Genomic DNA, 13824 nt, shown 5'->3' with positions numbered 1-13824 from the left:
AAAGTTAGCAAATGAACAATTGCCCTCAAAATGACAATGTTTCTCATTTAAATATTTATCATAATTGAAATTGTGTGTTTAAATAAAACAACCCGACTATTATAATTTAAAAGAACATATCAAAACGATTGCTTGTTTTTCAAACCCTCATCTAAATTAGAAATCACTTAAACTCCAGCTTTTTCTGAGTCACTGATTATCATTCTCTTTTCATTCAGGACAGAAATGATCCAAATATTGCTTTCCCTTCCCGTCTAATTATCTCACCTCTGCCTTTTGACAGTGTTTCTTTCTTCACACCGCACTTGCATTACAGCTTTTGTCATAAATGGGCTGACAGGACCAAATCAAAACGGAGATCAAATTAAGGCTCATTGTTGGTGTGTGGCTGGCTCTGTGACTGAAAGAAAGAGAGGACGTCACAGAAGAGATAAAATGAATTGGTTTGGCATGAAAGAAAATAAAAAATAAAGGAAGGTTGGAGATATTCAGAGCTTTAAATACCAAATAAAACATCACTGAGACTTTAACGATTCAGTGAGATTTAGTAAACCTCTTTTACAATACATTTTTGACATCTTATAAGCTGCATGAATTGTGTTCAACTTATGCCTCCAATAAATTTGACATTTGTTGATTTTTGTTCCAACAATTCTTTCTTTAGACTTTTAGAGTTTTATTCCAGCACGTCTCAGTATGATTGGCAAGAATTTGGGCGGAGGGCGCTGGGTGACCATCGACATATCCCAGCCTGCACTGCAGTAGTTTGACGATAACGCACTCATTTCCTGTTGTGATTCTCCTGTGATTCGCCTCACAGTTAAGCACAAAAGGACCTGAATTCATTATCAAGGGGAGGTGCCGCTGCGTTCCACAAATCTACTGCTTACACGTAGAAGGCAAACAAATGGAATACTTTCATAATTTAAACAGTCATAGGAATGTTTGTGTTCTTTTAAAACAAGAGTTTGCAGGCTGGTTTGCAGCCCCCAAGTTACACTGAATATTCCACACTGTTAAATAATGAATGAGTCAATAACACTGTATCAGTTTCTACCTTGCCCTCGTTCTTCACCGTACAGTCATAAACTCAAATGTGCTATAACCCAACCATATCCCCTAGCAATTAGTTACTCCAAAATACCAGGGGGCTAGTTATTCAGGCATGTATTTCATATATTATTGGTTTACTCCAAGTCTTGTATGCAGACCAAGTTTTAGCAAACATAGCCTCTGCAAATTCCCAAGCTCCTCTCCAGTCAGCAAGTAATTGGAGAGGGAGTCCCTGAGGGTCCTCATATACTTCTGAACTTGACATGGCAATGGAGTTAGACAGGAGCTGGTGTGTGTGTCGAATGTGTGTCTCAGTGCAGGAGATGGTTAGAGTGCTTTGTGTAAATAGGCTCTGCAGCCTTTGAACGTTTGCTGGTGGGCTTGAAAGCCATCTGGTCCCTTAGCCCTCTCAGCAACAATACCCGTGATTATCCATATCTGTGGGGAGGGAGTCGTGCTCATGGGGGAAACGGTTACGGGGAAGAAGGGGTGTCGGTGGGTGCTGGATGAATGCCAATTTAAGTCCTTGATGCTCAAAATGAACTAATTAACTTTATCTCTCACAAAGAGAGAAAGTACCTTTGTAACTTTCACTGTTCTATTCCTTTAATTAACAAATGTTGCTTGACTGTTTTATAATGTGTTTTCTATTTCTCTGCTGTTTAGTGTCCTTGGGATTCCTGAAAAGTGCTTCCAAGTTAAAAAGAAAAGTATATAAATATAAATATATATATATATATATATCAAAAATTTTGTTATATATGTATATACACAATGGGGAAAAAAGTATTCAGTCAGTCACCAATTGTGCTTCTTCACAAGGTTTTTGGTATTTTGGCCCATTCCTCCATGCAGATCTCCTCTAGAGCTGTGATGTTTTGGAGCTGTCACTGGGCAACACGTTCTTTTGACTCCCCCTAAAGATTTTCTATGGGGTTGAAATCTGGAGACTGACTAGGCCACTCCAGGACCTTGAAATGGTTGTTAGGATGTCACTCCTTCGTTACCCAGGCAGTGTGTTTGGGATGACTGTCATGCTGAAAGACCCAGCCACGTTTCATATTCAATGCCTTTACTGATGGAAGGAAAATTTCACTCAAAATTTGACAATACATAAAAATATTAATTATTTATTTTACATGGATCAGTCGTCCTGGTCATAACAAATGCTTCTACAGTGAAAAGATGCAACATCAAAATTGAGAGGAATACACTTATTTTTAATATTATTTTATTGGTTTTTTTATCACTAATAAATGCAAATGCCCAAAATCCCATTTAATTTTTTATACTGACTTTATGCACAGAGACAAAATGATCATATCCTGAAGTGATAATAAAACGTAGGTGGATTGCACTGCTGGGATTAAGCTGAAAGAAGAAAAAAAAAGTATGTTTCAACAAATATTTGTTAAGAACTCTCAAAAGCCTTTGAAGTAAAATGTGTTTCAACTTACGGAAATAGCATTCGTCTGAAGATGTCCCTCAGTGTATTCAAATTCTGAAAAGCAATTAGGAATTTTCAAATTAGTTTCTCTGGACTTGAAAGAAAATGCACAAAATAATAATAATAATGGATACGGATGTTGACCTCACCTTTCTCTGTAACAGATTCAAATTGAGAAGCACTTTGTGAGGCGTTCTTTTCAATTTTCAGATTTTTGACTGGAACAAAGAGAGAGTAAATTAAATAAGCTACATTTCAACATTTTTTATGTTGAAATTAAAGACCCACTCCAATGAAAATTGTATTTTTGGTGTTTTCAACATGTTCTTGTAGAGTTTTCTTCACGATGGAGGACATTTATTAAGAATATTCAGATTAAAAGTGCTTGGCTGAGTGTTTCTCTATTCAAATCGTGGTGAAAAAAGTTTAAAAACATGTAGTTTCTATGTACAAACTATGCATGCTCCCTGTGCTGCTCCATTCAGATGCATCCACTTGTAGAAAAAAAGATACATCAACGTCTTAATTTTCCTCATCTGAGCTGGAATCTGAATCACAACTTTACAGCTGGTTAGCTACAATATTGCTCACCATTTTTGTTGTGCCACTAAGGTTAGTTTGGGGTTGTGATGGGCTGTAAGCTAGTGGGAGAAAGTGTGAGCCAAGGGATGATGGGAAATAAGTGTAGGCATACACTGAGCCTGCTGTTCTGCCCACTATTCAGGGGAAAATTTATGTCGCTCGGCAAAACTGTTTTATTTATTTATTGCTTTTTTTGGCCTAAAAGCAGCATAATCATAATTAAAAGATTAGTGAGGAACACTTTTACAAAGATCAAAAAGATGACTGGAGTGGGACTTTAAGGGACAACATTGTTTTTTAAGAAACTTTCTCAGCTGGGCTAAAAACAATAATTTGAACTTTAAAATAACATGGTTGAAAAACAAAATATTAAGCAAATAAAAGCAAAGTCAAGGATATCTGGTTGTGAAAGTTTATCTGCAAGTACTCATTCTTTTTCTTAAAATGAAAATATGTGGTTTGCTCTGAAATGTTACCAAAAAAAAACAGAAAAAAAAAATACACTTTTTCAGTAAAAGGGAATGTTTTCTGCCTTGGCGCCTTGAAGTAACATTGATTGTGGACCAGTGCTTTATAACAAAAAAAATAAATAATAATAATAATTGAACTGAACTGATAGTAAGAGACATTGGTGAATTGTAATGGTACCATTGGTAATATTTTTGGCTTCCATCATAGAATGAAGGATAGAAAATTATGTATTAGAAGTCTCTAAGTATATTAAACAAACAGGCAAAATAAATAAATACTTAAATAAATGAGTACATCATTAACAATTTAAAAGATCACAATATGTCATCAGCCACTATAACCCTACAAAAAGTTTTTACGATTCAATTCAATTTTATTTTATTTATGTAGCCCAAAATCACAAATAAATTTGCCTCATTGGGCTTCATGCAGGTAATTTTACAGATGCAGAAGTTAGTCATGAAATATGAAAAAATAGCTGAAGACTGACAGACTAAATAAAACTGGTTATCCCTGCCCTTAGACCCTCCCGGTAAGGAAAAACTGAGTCATAAAAATTAAAATAGGTTGAAAATAGTGTGATTATTGTGAAAAAAAATCTGCTAACAATAATAAAAACACAGTTATTAGACTAAAAAACAAAGTTACAGTACATCCTAAAACTTCCATCAAGTAATCGTGTCTGTTTCCCAAGTCGTGTTGGTTTGCTAGATGTGATTGCTCTGTTTTAAATCAAGGTTTTGTCTGTTCTTTCCATAGAGATACATTATGGTTCTTTCTTACCATTGTAGCTGTCCACTGTCACTGCAGAAACCGTGGTGGGTTCATTAAAACGAATGATGAACTCCTGAGGAAACATCCCGGTGGACATCCAAAACGTGCTCATGTTTCTGATTGATACGAAGGAAACAATACATTTAAAGTGACTTACTTTTGTTAAAAGCATCAATACCATAATAATTGTTTTAAATCCAAATTGTACCCGTCAACTATGTTTTCGGGTGGGTGACTCTCATCGCTGGAAGACGCCAGGACGACTTTGGCACCAGAAGAGCTGAAAGAAGAATCAATCATCCCCACGGAGTTTATCAGTAACTATTATCGATATAAACAAAAGCAAAAACGTCCCAAATGACTAAAAATTAATCAGTTCACTGGATTTGGCTTGCAAGCTAACGCCGTTGCCAAGCCAACGACAGCGTCGCTTTAAATCTACGTCACGAAACCACTTCCGACGCACGTTGCTCGCTAGCTGTTTAGACATTAGCAATAGCTAGCATCGCATTTACGGTTTCCCATGGCGAATGGGTGTAAAGACGTGTTGTTTAGTCGTGGAACTGGACAGGTGGGTTTATTTCACACTTGTGTATAACAGCAAAATATGTATTTGTTTTTTTTTTTTTGCTCGTAGACTTATTAGCTGTCGATGTTGGAAGCTAAACTCCAAAAGTTTAGCTAGGTAGGTGGAGAACAAAGAGCAAAAACTCAAACTTTTTACGAAACCTTGGGCTTCCTTTTATAGAGATTTAAGTTTTTCATGTTACACTAACACGGAAAGGAATTACTTTGTTGTTGCTGCTGGCAGAATCCACTATAAATTTGTCATCCTTCCTTGTCACTGTGCAGCAGGTGACTCTTTCCTGCTAGAAGCAGCTTTAACTGCATATTTTAATGGTATAAATTGTTTAAATGAAATAACGCCGGCTCTATGTTTACTAATTTCTCCTTTTCTTTCTATCCTAGAGTGATGACTCAGATATTTGGGATGACACTGCTCTCATAAAAGCATATGACAAAGCAGTAGCATCATTCAAGGTAAGTTTGTGTTCACTGTTGTACTTGAGGAGTTTTTTTTTTTTTTGTCTCCCCTCAAACATTTTAAGTTTAATTTTGGAAATGTGTTAGACTGCCCTGAAGGGGGAAGATGATCCACAAGCTTCCAAGAAAAGTCTCCCAGGAAAGAAACGCAAGAACAACAAAAAGAACCAGAGCAGAAAAAGAAACAATGGAGCAGCGGAGAAGGAGGTATAGAAAGCTATAAATGCAAAGATGCAGAATTTTATATTTGCAGAATATATATTTTGTGCTTTTACCTCTATGCTTGAATAATGCATGATTCTAGTTGGTTTCGAGACTAAATGTAGATTAACATAGAGAGCTTTCTGGGGGTATTTTTATTTTTGAAAGATAGACTTTTTAAGTTACCTATTGTTTGTTTTGCAGTAAGTAAATACATTGAAAGAACAATGGCTTCAAAAACAAGATAAAAATAACTGATAGCAAATAGCACTAAGAAAAGACACAAATAACCCAATTGGGTGTCTAGTGACTAATAACTGCCAGCAGTAAAAATGATAATAATAGTAATAATGGAGTGGATTTATCTGTGCTTTTTCAGACACCCAAAGCTCTTACAATGTCTATCCATTATTAATTTACTCCTCGTTCATACTTGGTGATGGTAAGCACTGATGTAGCCACAGCTGCCCTGGGGTGGACTGACAGATGCGTGGTTGCCGGTATGTACCTGCAGCCCCTCATACAATCACAGGGACATTCAAATGCATTCACACACCAGGGGAGCCACACTAGAAGCAGGGAGGGTTAAGTGCCTTACCCGATACGTGACGCTTACTGGGGGAGCAGGGATCGAAGCACCCATCTTTTGATCATTGGCCGATCTGCTCAACCTCCTGAGCCACTTGCGCCCCTAAGATCTACAAAATTATTTTTTAAATTGTGTACGACCTAAATAAAAGAAACGCATTTAGAAAAATCTTAGTGAGTCGTCATGAAAGCGAGTAGTCACAAAATAAAACTTTAAGCTTGTTCAGATGATATTTCACAGTATATTTCTGTTATTTATGGAGAGAAAATAGACCCAATTAATGGGTGAATAATTCTTGATTTGTGCATAAATTAGGATTTGTGCGTGCATATTCTTGATTTGTGCATGCCTACTTTAGGATTTGTGCATAACTTTTGATTTGTAAGTGCGTAATTCTTGATTTGTGCATAACTTTGGATTTGTGTGTGTGTAATTCTTGATTTGTAACTGATGATGAATATGTTTTGTGCATAAGTAAAAATTATATAAAATGTAAAAAAAAAATACAAAATACAATTTACACATGCACAAATTAAAATGACAACAGCTTGAAACTAATTACACACAAAAATCGTTTAAAAAATATGCACAAATCACCTCTTACGCACGCGCAAAGCCTAAGTTACACAAGCATCACATCGTGAGACTCTTTTAAATCACTGATTCATCCGTGAGTGATGTGTTCAAGTACTACTAGAATGCTGGGTCCTTAGAGTTTTCGTATCAACTGTTTTAAACTTGGATTATGAATAATATTTGGTGAAACTTGAAATTTTTCCACTTTCTTACACAGATATGCATGATAATTAATATAAAAAAGTCTAAATTCAAAGGATTCAAAGGATTTATATTGTCAGACCAGTGGACAAATTAATGTCACTGGCAGAGATTGGAAAAAATAAGCACTACCCTGCATTATTTTAATCTAACTCTGCTTGATAAAATTCATGTTAACTTTTTTTCATAGCAGCAATAAAATTCTAAACTAAAATTCATGGCATCATTGAAAACAGCTAAGGTGCGTGAAACTTATAAAATTTCAAACAACGAAAAGTGAAAACATGATCCTATATTATATTTTCATTTCCTTTTCAGACAATTTATTGTTGGTTATGTTTGTCTTAATTTATGATTTTCAGATTTTAGTTTTCATGAAGAAATTACAGTGTAAAACTAAATCTGTTTACATGTAATTTTTTTAGATTCAATCATTGGCCATAAAGACCAGACTGAGCATAAAAAATAAACGTTCTCTTAGAAATAAAGGACAGCACAGTTATAACAGATTTTTTTTTTGAAACAGAAAACTTTTCCATTAATCAGGTAATGCAACTTTAAAACTATTTTTATCTGATGTTTAGTGGAAAATATTATCCACTTCCATTTTGTGTTAAGATCATTCCTATTCCTGTGGATAATATTTACTTGTTTCAAGTTTGGAATCTTACAATTCCCTTTAGGATACTATTAGAATAACAGAATAGGAAGTGTGAACGTGTTACTTAAATAAGTTTATTTTTTATGTTTTATTTATACGCTTATTTCACACCATATATTATATATCTAAGAAAGTATATATATTTTAAGTATTTTATTTCCTCTTTCTTTTTTTGAGAACAACAGTAAAAATGGAAGTAAACAACTGGAAAACCGTATTTCCATTGGAAAATATCTCTTCTTTTAAGTTTAATTATAAAAGGAAATAAAGGGTTAAATTGCTTTTCATTTTTGTTTGACAGTATCCCTTTTATTGTTACTTTTAGCCTGACTTTTCCCTGAAGAAATCCTAAATCAAGCATGTTTTTCTAAGCCTGAAGGTGACGGCTGAATCATTTATTGTCTCTGGCAATCAATCCTTTACTTACATGGTCTGGTGCAAATCCAGCTTATTAGTGTCTATGCAATCTGTGACTAATGCTGTATTGAGTTTAATTTAGACCAGAAGAGAGCGCACTGATATGCTCTCAACTTAATTATGCTGTATGTTGTTTCTTAGTGGCAGGTTGGGGACTCCTGCAGTGCTTATTGGTCAGAAGACGGGCAGCTGTATGCTGCCACCATTTCTTCTATAGACTGGAACAAAGGCACCTGTGTAGTTGTCTATAAAGGTTATGGCAACGAGGAGGAGCAGAACCTTGATGACTTGCTTTCAGAGATTTCAGAGGCAGATGAGGAATCTCAGCTTAAGGTACAGTAGTATGAGGGATTACATTTATATCACCGTTTGTTTCTAAGTATGTATTTTTTTTTACTAAATGTACCAAGTACATTAAATCAGTTTTAATTTACTGCATACTTATTATTTTTCTGTGAATGGGTGAGTTAGTTTTGCAAAAAACTCGGGACTGACATTTTCAACAGCTACAAACTCATTTTACTCATTTAAATGTGAAAATAAGTAACGAATGGATAGATTTTGTTCTTTATTTTGAAAAGAATGAAATGCCAGATAAAATGGCTTTACTTCATTCTATTTATTTAAAGAGAAAAACGATTCATGTCGACTAATTTTACTAATTAACGGCTCCTTTATATTTTACAATGTACAAGATGTTTTTTAAGCTATAACAGTTTGGGAATTTTAATTTAAAATGTAAATTATTACAGTTTATTTAAAGGGTTTTTATCATGCATAAAATTTTGAGCTCTTTTATAATGTTAATTCCTACAAGAAAACACCCCAAAATCGGTATTTTGCTTCATTCACGCATCTCTGAGCATTCTCCTAAAACCCCTCTGTCTGTGAACCTGCCCCTCCCAAAACTCTCAAAAATGAGTGGGTTGTATTCTTAACCCTTTTAGAGTAACATTGTCCATACTGTATATTACCTTTGGAACTCTGAGGGACAAATTTTAAATGAAATATGTGATATTTTCATGGGTTTTCTTTCCTATCCAGAAGTCAGATGCCTCGATCCCTAAAGCTCCGCCTGCTGCTCCGTCCTTTTTACGACGTCATCCTAGAGCCAGTGTTTTATAAATCATTCCTACCTATACCCACTGTGCATGCGCACACCTAAATTACATCAACTTAGTTCTGGACTTTAAGGGGGGCTCACTATTTAACTTCTTGGACTTGTAAATACTCAGAAATGCGTGAGCGGATCAAAATACGGCTTTGGGGTTGTTTATAGTGAGGAATGAACATAATAATACACCTAGAAGCTCCAAAAGTGGTATAGGCCACTTTAAAGGTACATAAAGTATTTTTTGACCAGGTAAGATTGAGTTTGTTTTGCATCTTTAACATCAGGAACATATCAGTCATATTGCTTGAACATTTGCAGGTAAATGAAGCTGAATCGTCCACTGAGGAAAGTGACCGGTCGAGCTCATCAAACCTAAGCAAACATCAACCTCACAGTAAAACCCAGAAGTCTAAACCAAGCAGAGATTCTCCTCCAATGCATTCTCCTGGTTTCCCCGGGTTTCCTCCTGGTCCACCTCCCTCGCATATGTTCAGACAGGTACGAAGAGAAACTTCCTCTCTAAAGTTCCTGTAAGAAGCTGAAGCTAATTTGAAAAACAGAAAAACATTTCTTCAATGCAGTCTGTTTAATCACACATTGCCTTATGACCTGACTTCTACCAGAGGAAAAATCAGCAATCCAGTGATCCGGGACCTGTACCTCCTCCCTGGCCTCCCATGATGCCCTTTGGCCCACCTGTAAGTTAAAGAGTGCTGCCACAAACGATTATTTTAATAGTCGACTAATCACCGATTATTTTTTCTGATTAGTCGATTAATCAGGTCATGCGCAAAGTCGATGTAAACCACACATCTTAACCATCTTTAGCTTTAAGCTAACTAAAAAATAGACGTATAGCATCACCTGTGATAATTCTAGTGTGAATTGTGTATTGGCCGCTGAAGATGCTGAAATTGATAGCTAAAATCACTGAAGCTAATAGCTGAAAATTCTGAAGCTGATTGCTGAAAACGCTGAAGCTGATAGCCAACTAGAATCTTAGTTAAATGTGAAATTAGCCTAAAAACAGAAAAAAATCCTAAATTAGCCAAAATAGCTAGCATGTTGCTTAAATATTAGCTAAGTTGGAAGTTAGCCTAAAAAACTGAAAGAACTTAATTAGCCAAAATAGTTCGCATGCAGCTGAAATATTACCTAAACTCCTAAATTAGCCAAGAAACCCTTAATAAAATGCCCAAATAGTCCAAAAAGCTAAGCTGATAGCCAGATAAAATATTAGTTAAATGCCAAATTAACCTAAAAATTCCAGAATTAGCCAAAATGGCTTCCATAAAACTAAAATATTAGCTAACTCCAAAATAACCTGGAAAATCTCAATAAATGTCAAAATAGTGTAAAATAGCTAGCATAATGACATAATAACTTTCAACTTTATTACACTCTGACTCCATATAACATAAAGTAACGACTAATCCACAATTAAATTAGTTGTCGACTATTTAATAGTCGATTAGTGGACTAATCGTGGCAGCCTTAAAGTTAAAACACAGTTTCAAGAGACCAAATGCAGAAAGTCTTGTTTTTTTGGTCTGTACAAACTAGACTGTAATCAGGACAAACAGATTGGCCTGCTAGGCTAAAAGCAGCAGACAGAACACATATGTAAATGAATGTATGTATATATACAGTATCACATTTCTGTCAGGAATCCATAATCTTCAGTTTGATCACAGATGGTTTTCTCTGCTTCAGATGATTCCTCCACCTCCACCCATGAGTCCTGACATGGTGGATGATGAAGCCTTGGGAAGTGTGCTCATATCATGGTACATGAGTGGATATCACACAGGATACTACCTGGTACGTACGCAAAGCCATGATGGAATATCATAGGAGGTCACATGCTTTGTGTCATTGATTATTATTATTTTTTGTTCTTAATTTAAAATAAATGAGTAAACATTAAAGCTTTACATTTATCTGCTTGTAGGGGTTAAAACAAGGACGCAAAGAAGCTGCCAAGTGGACGAAACTGCACCACAAATGAAAGTTTGACCCCAAACATTTGAGTGATGTAACCCCTCCCATCAGCAGCTCTTCTGCCTTTGAATGGCTGTCAGTTCAAAAGTTCTTGGATTCATTTGTAAATAGAGTAAAATAAAGACTATTACAACAATGTTTGTTTAGTGTTTTTTAGAAAAATATGAAGACTTGAAAATAAAATGTGCATTTTGATCAATTTTCACAATTTTCTTTTTTTTCACATTTTATACATTTTAATAATCAAAAACAATCGTGGAACTTTTTTTTAAATAATCAAAAAAAAATCTTATTTGTCTGAATCTGTCTTGCACAACCCAGAACATTCAGGTTAAAATCTGACACTCTAAGTAAGTTCTTTGCATAAATATCTAATGATAGGGATCAAATTGCATTGCTAACATAGAAACTTTATTGCAATATATTGGTCATATTCTTCTTTTCCATAAATAAATCTAATTGCACTGTTGAACTATGTGAAAATGCTGTTTTCCTTTAAGAAATTCCACACTTTTGTGGATTATTTCTCCCCGTTTCCTCAGATTTCCACAGGTGAACTCCTAGTGACTCACGGTGACTTTGACTTCTTGGTTACCTGTCTGACACCTTTCTGAACCTAATTTGGCTGGGCAGCCAGATATTGAAAGTGTTGATGTTGTCAGAGTTCTTTCATCTTAGGTTGCTGGAGGCGAGCCTCCCTTGGGCACTTCAAAGAACATTTTCTGGTATCCCACCCTCTACTTAGTGCTGCAACACACTCCTATCTTGTAGGAAGACAGTTTTGGGTTTTTTTTTTTTTCTTCAGCATTGTCATGTGAAGAGCTATCTTAAAGTAAAACTAAAGAGGCACTGCAATTGAGCTGCAAGTCTCACCGCAAAAAAAACTTGTTTATACCTGTGATAGTGTGAATTTTTTGTATCAGCAAAAATAAAATCTTTCTCAAAAAGACTGATGATTCTTTTTCCAAACTGTTCATAGAGCCAATATACAAATGTGGTACTCTCATCAATTTTACAAATGGATGCTGAGGCTGAATTGGATTGAGAGTCATGGTGACGCATGTTTTACAAGGACAAATGTGGCTGTAATAGCAAATGTTGTCCAGCAGAAGTCAGAATAGTGTAATTTGCTTTTGAAACATCTTTCATGAATGCAAAAATGCCTGTTTTGGCTCCTGCATGCAGTGCGTGTGCACACATCTCTCTTTATTGATGCTTTCCAGGCTACCCATTGAGTGAATCGTTGCGGAGGATGCGCTCCACCTGTCCATTTTCTCTGAGATTTTATTATTGTTTCTCATCTGTCATCCAAAATTCAAATGTTCTTATTTTAATGTTTCAATTTCAGGACTGAGGGGAAAAAAACTGTCAGTAATAGCTTAATTTTCTCTCCCTTCAAAGTGAAATCATACTTTTTTTTATTTATTTTGAAATTTTAGATAATCCGTTTGTTAAATTTTGCACAATTCTAATTTTCTTAGATCATAATGTGAGTTTTTTTTTAATTCAGAATCCTGGAAGCTTCAACAATCTAAGAACACAAGGAGAAAAAGACGTAAGGCGGCAGTTACTTTCAGCATGTTTATATTTAGAGTGTGGATAAACCACATGTAATTACAGAGGGAACAGCTCCACTCATTCTGCTGAGCCTCACAGCCTTTCATTCCGCAAAAGAAAAGCCAAGCAGATTTTTATAAAATGTCTTCTGCTGGTGATTTGCTAAGCACTAACACCCTCTTCTCCTGGTTCCAAACTTGCAGGGCATTGATCATATTGTGTGCAAAAGGGAGGGGAGAGAAATAGAATAGGCTTTTGTGCAAGGATGCAACAATATGATTGTGCATATTTATATTTTCCAATCTTCCTCCAGCAGCTCTGCAGCCGTTTCTTTCTTGGTAAAGAGTGGCTTCTTTGTTTGTGCACTGGCTGTGGTTGACGTTTTATAGCCCACTGTGACCGCCTGCCCGTATTTACAGCTGTATGTGAGTCTCGCCGTAGCTAACGGCTGCTTTTGTTGCACATGTGTGCGAGCAAAAAAAGAGGGATGTTAGCAAGTCCGGAAGTGTAGTTTGTGAGATTTACAAAATCAAATGTGTGCTATACATGAAGGGCGATTCAACCAAACCTATCGCTTCCCCACAGATGGGTTTAAATCTGCCTCAGCAAAGCCTAAACATAAGCCAATTGCATGTCTGACTGCAGCAAAGTGAGTCGCCCAAAGGGCCCCAGTGGAGCCCAGCAAGGAGTTAAAAAAAGGGGGGGGCTGACCTTGCTTAGGAGAGCACTTCTCCCCTGTGTGATTGTCAACCCCCACTTGACCAGAAACACAAAAAGACTGTAAACATAATCTGCATTTTGCATAGTCTGGGAAAGAGATACACAAGAGCAATCGCATTGCTGCACAAGCTGCATGGCCTTCGGCTATTTACTCACAACATCAACAGACTGTGATTTTTAACCACCAGACCTCCGTGACTAACAGTAAAAGTGGTCTGCATAAGCCTTCTCTTCTCCTCAAGAGCGTCGCACAGTAACGCCGGTCGTACTATGGATGATATATGTTTGAAACTACAAACAGCTCTGCTTCCAGAATATGTTTGTTCACACAGGAAAGCAACAGTTTGGACTAACAAGCTGCGGTTTGAGTCATCGGGAGAATTTTTTCTAGAAACCCTGCAGCCAGTTTAGCAATC

At 36.1% G+C, this 13824-nt stretch overlaps 2 protein-coding genes across 3 annotated transcripts; one reads left to right on the top strand and one right to left on the bottom strand.

Annotated features, from left to right (window-relative positions):
- Positions 1-2267: 2267 nt before the first annotated feature.
- On the bottom strand, positions 2268-4678 carry hspb11 (heat shock protein family B (small) member 11). Of its 2 annotated transcripts, XM_024275291.2 has the most exons (5): positions 4536-4678; positions 4337-4443; positions 2650-2718; positions 2511-2554; positions 2268-2424 (listed from the first exon to the last, which is right to left on the bottom strand). In XM_024275291.2, exons 1-5 carry the CDS (start codon positions 4625-4627, stop codon positions 2332-2334), a joined length of 405 nt encoding a protein of 134 aa, XP_024131059.1. In that variant the 5' UTR covers positions 4628-4678; the 3' UTR covers positions 2268-2331. The 2 variants fall into 2 exon arrangements, with proteins under 2 accessions (XP_024131059.1, XP_024131060.1); XM_024275292.2 differs by lacking the exon at positions 2650-2718.
- Positions 4679-4758: 80 nt separating this feature from the next.
- Positions 4759-11269, top strand: smn1 (survival of motor neuron 1, telomeric). Its single transcript, XM_024275290.2, has 8 exons — positions 4759-4898; positions 5297-5368; positions 5459-5578; positions 8158-8349; positions 9449-9628; positions 9754-9828; positions 10844-10951; positions 11082-11269. The coding sequence occupies exons 1-8, from the start codon at positions 4851-4853 to the stop codon at positions 11136-11138; spliced, it is 852 nt and encodes a 283-aa protein (XP_024131058.1). The 5' UTR covers positions 4759-4850; the 3' UTR covers positions 11139-11269.
- Positions 11270-13824: the final 2555 nt, after the last annotated feature.

Source organism: Oryzias melastigma, linkage group LG9 (assembly GCF_002922805.2).
Source record: "Oryzias melastigma strain HK-1 linkage group LG9, ASM292280v2, whole genome shotgun sequence".
NCBI classification, from domain to species: Eukaryota; Metazoa; Chordata; class Actinopteri; order Beloniformes; family Adrianichthyidae; genus Oryzias; species Oryzias melastigma.
Note: the sequence above shows the minus strand (reverse complement) of the source record. Positions and strands in the feature narration are given on the sequence as shown.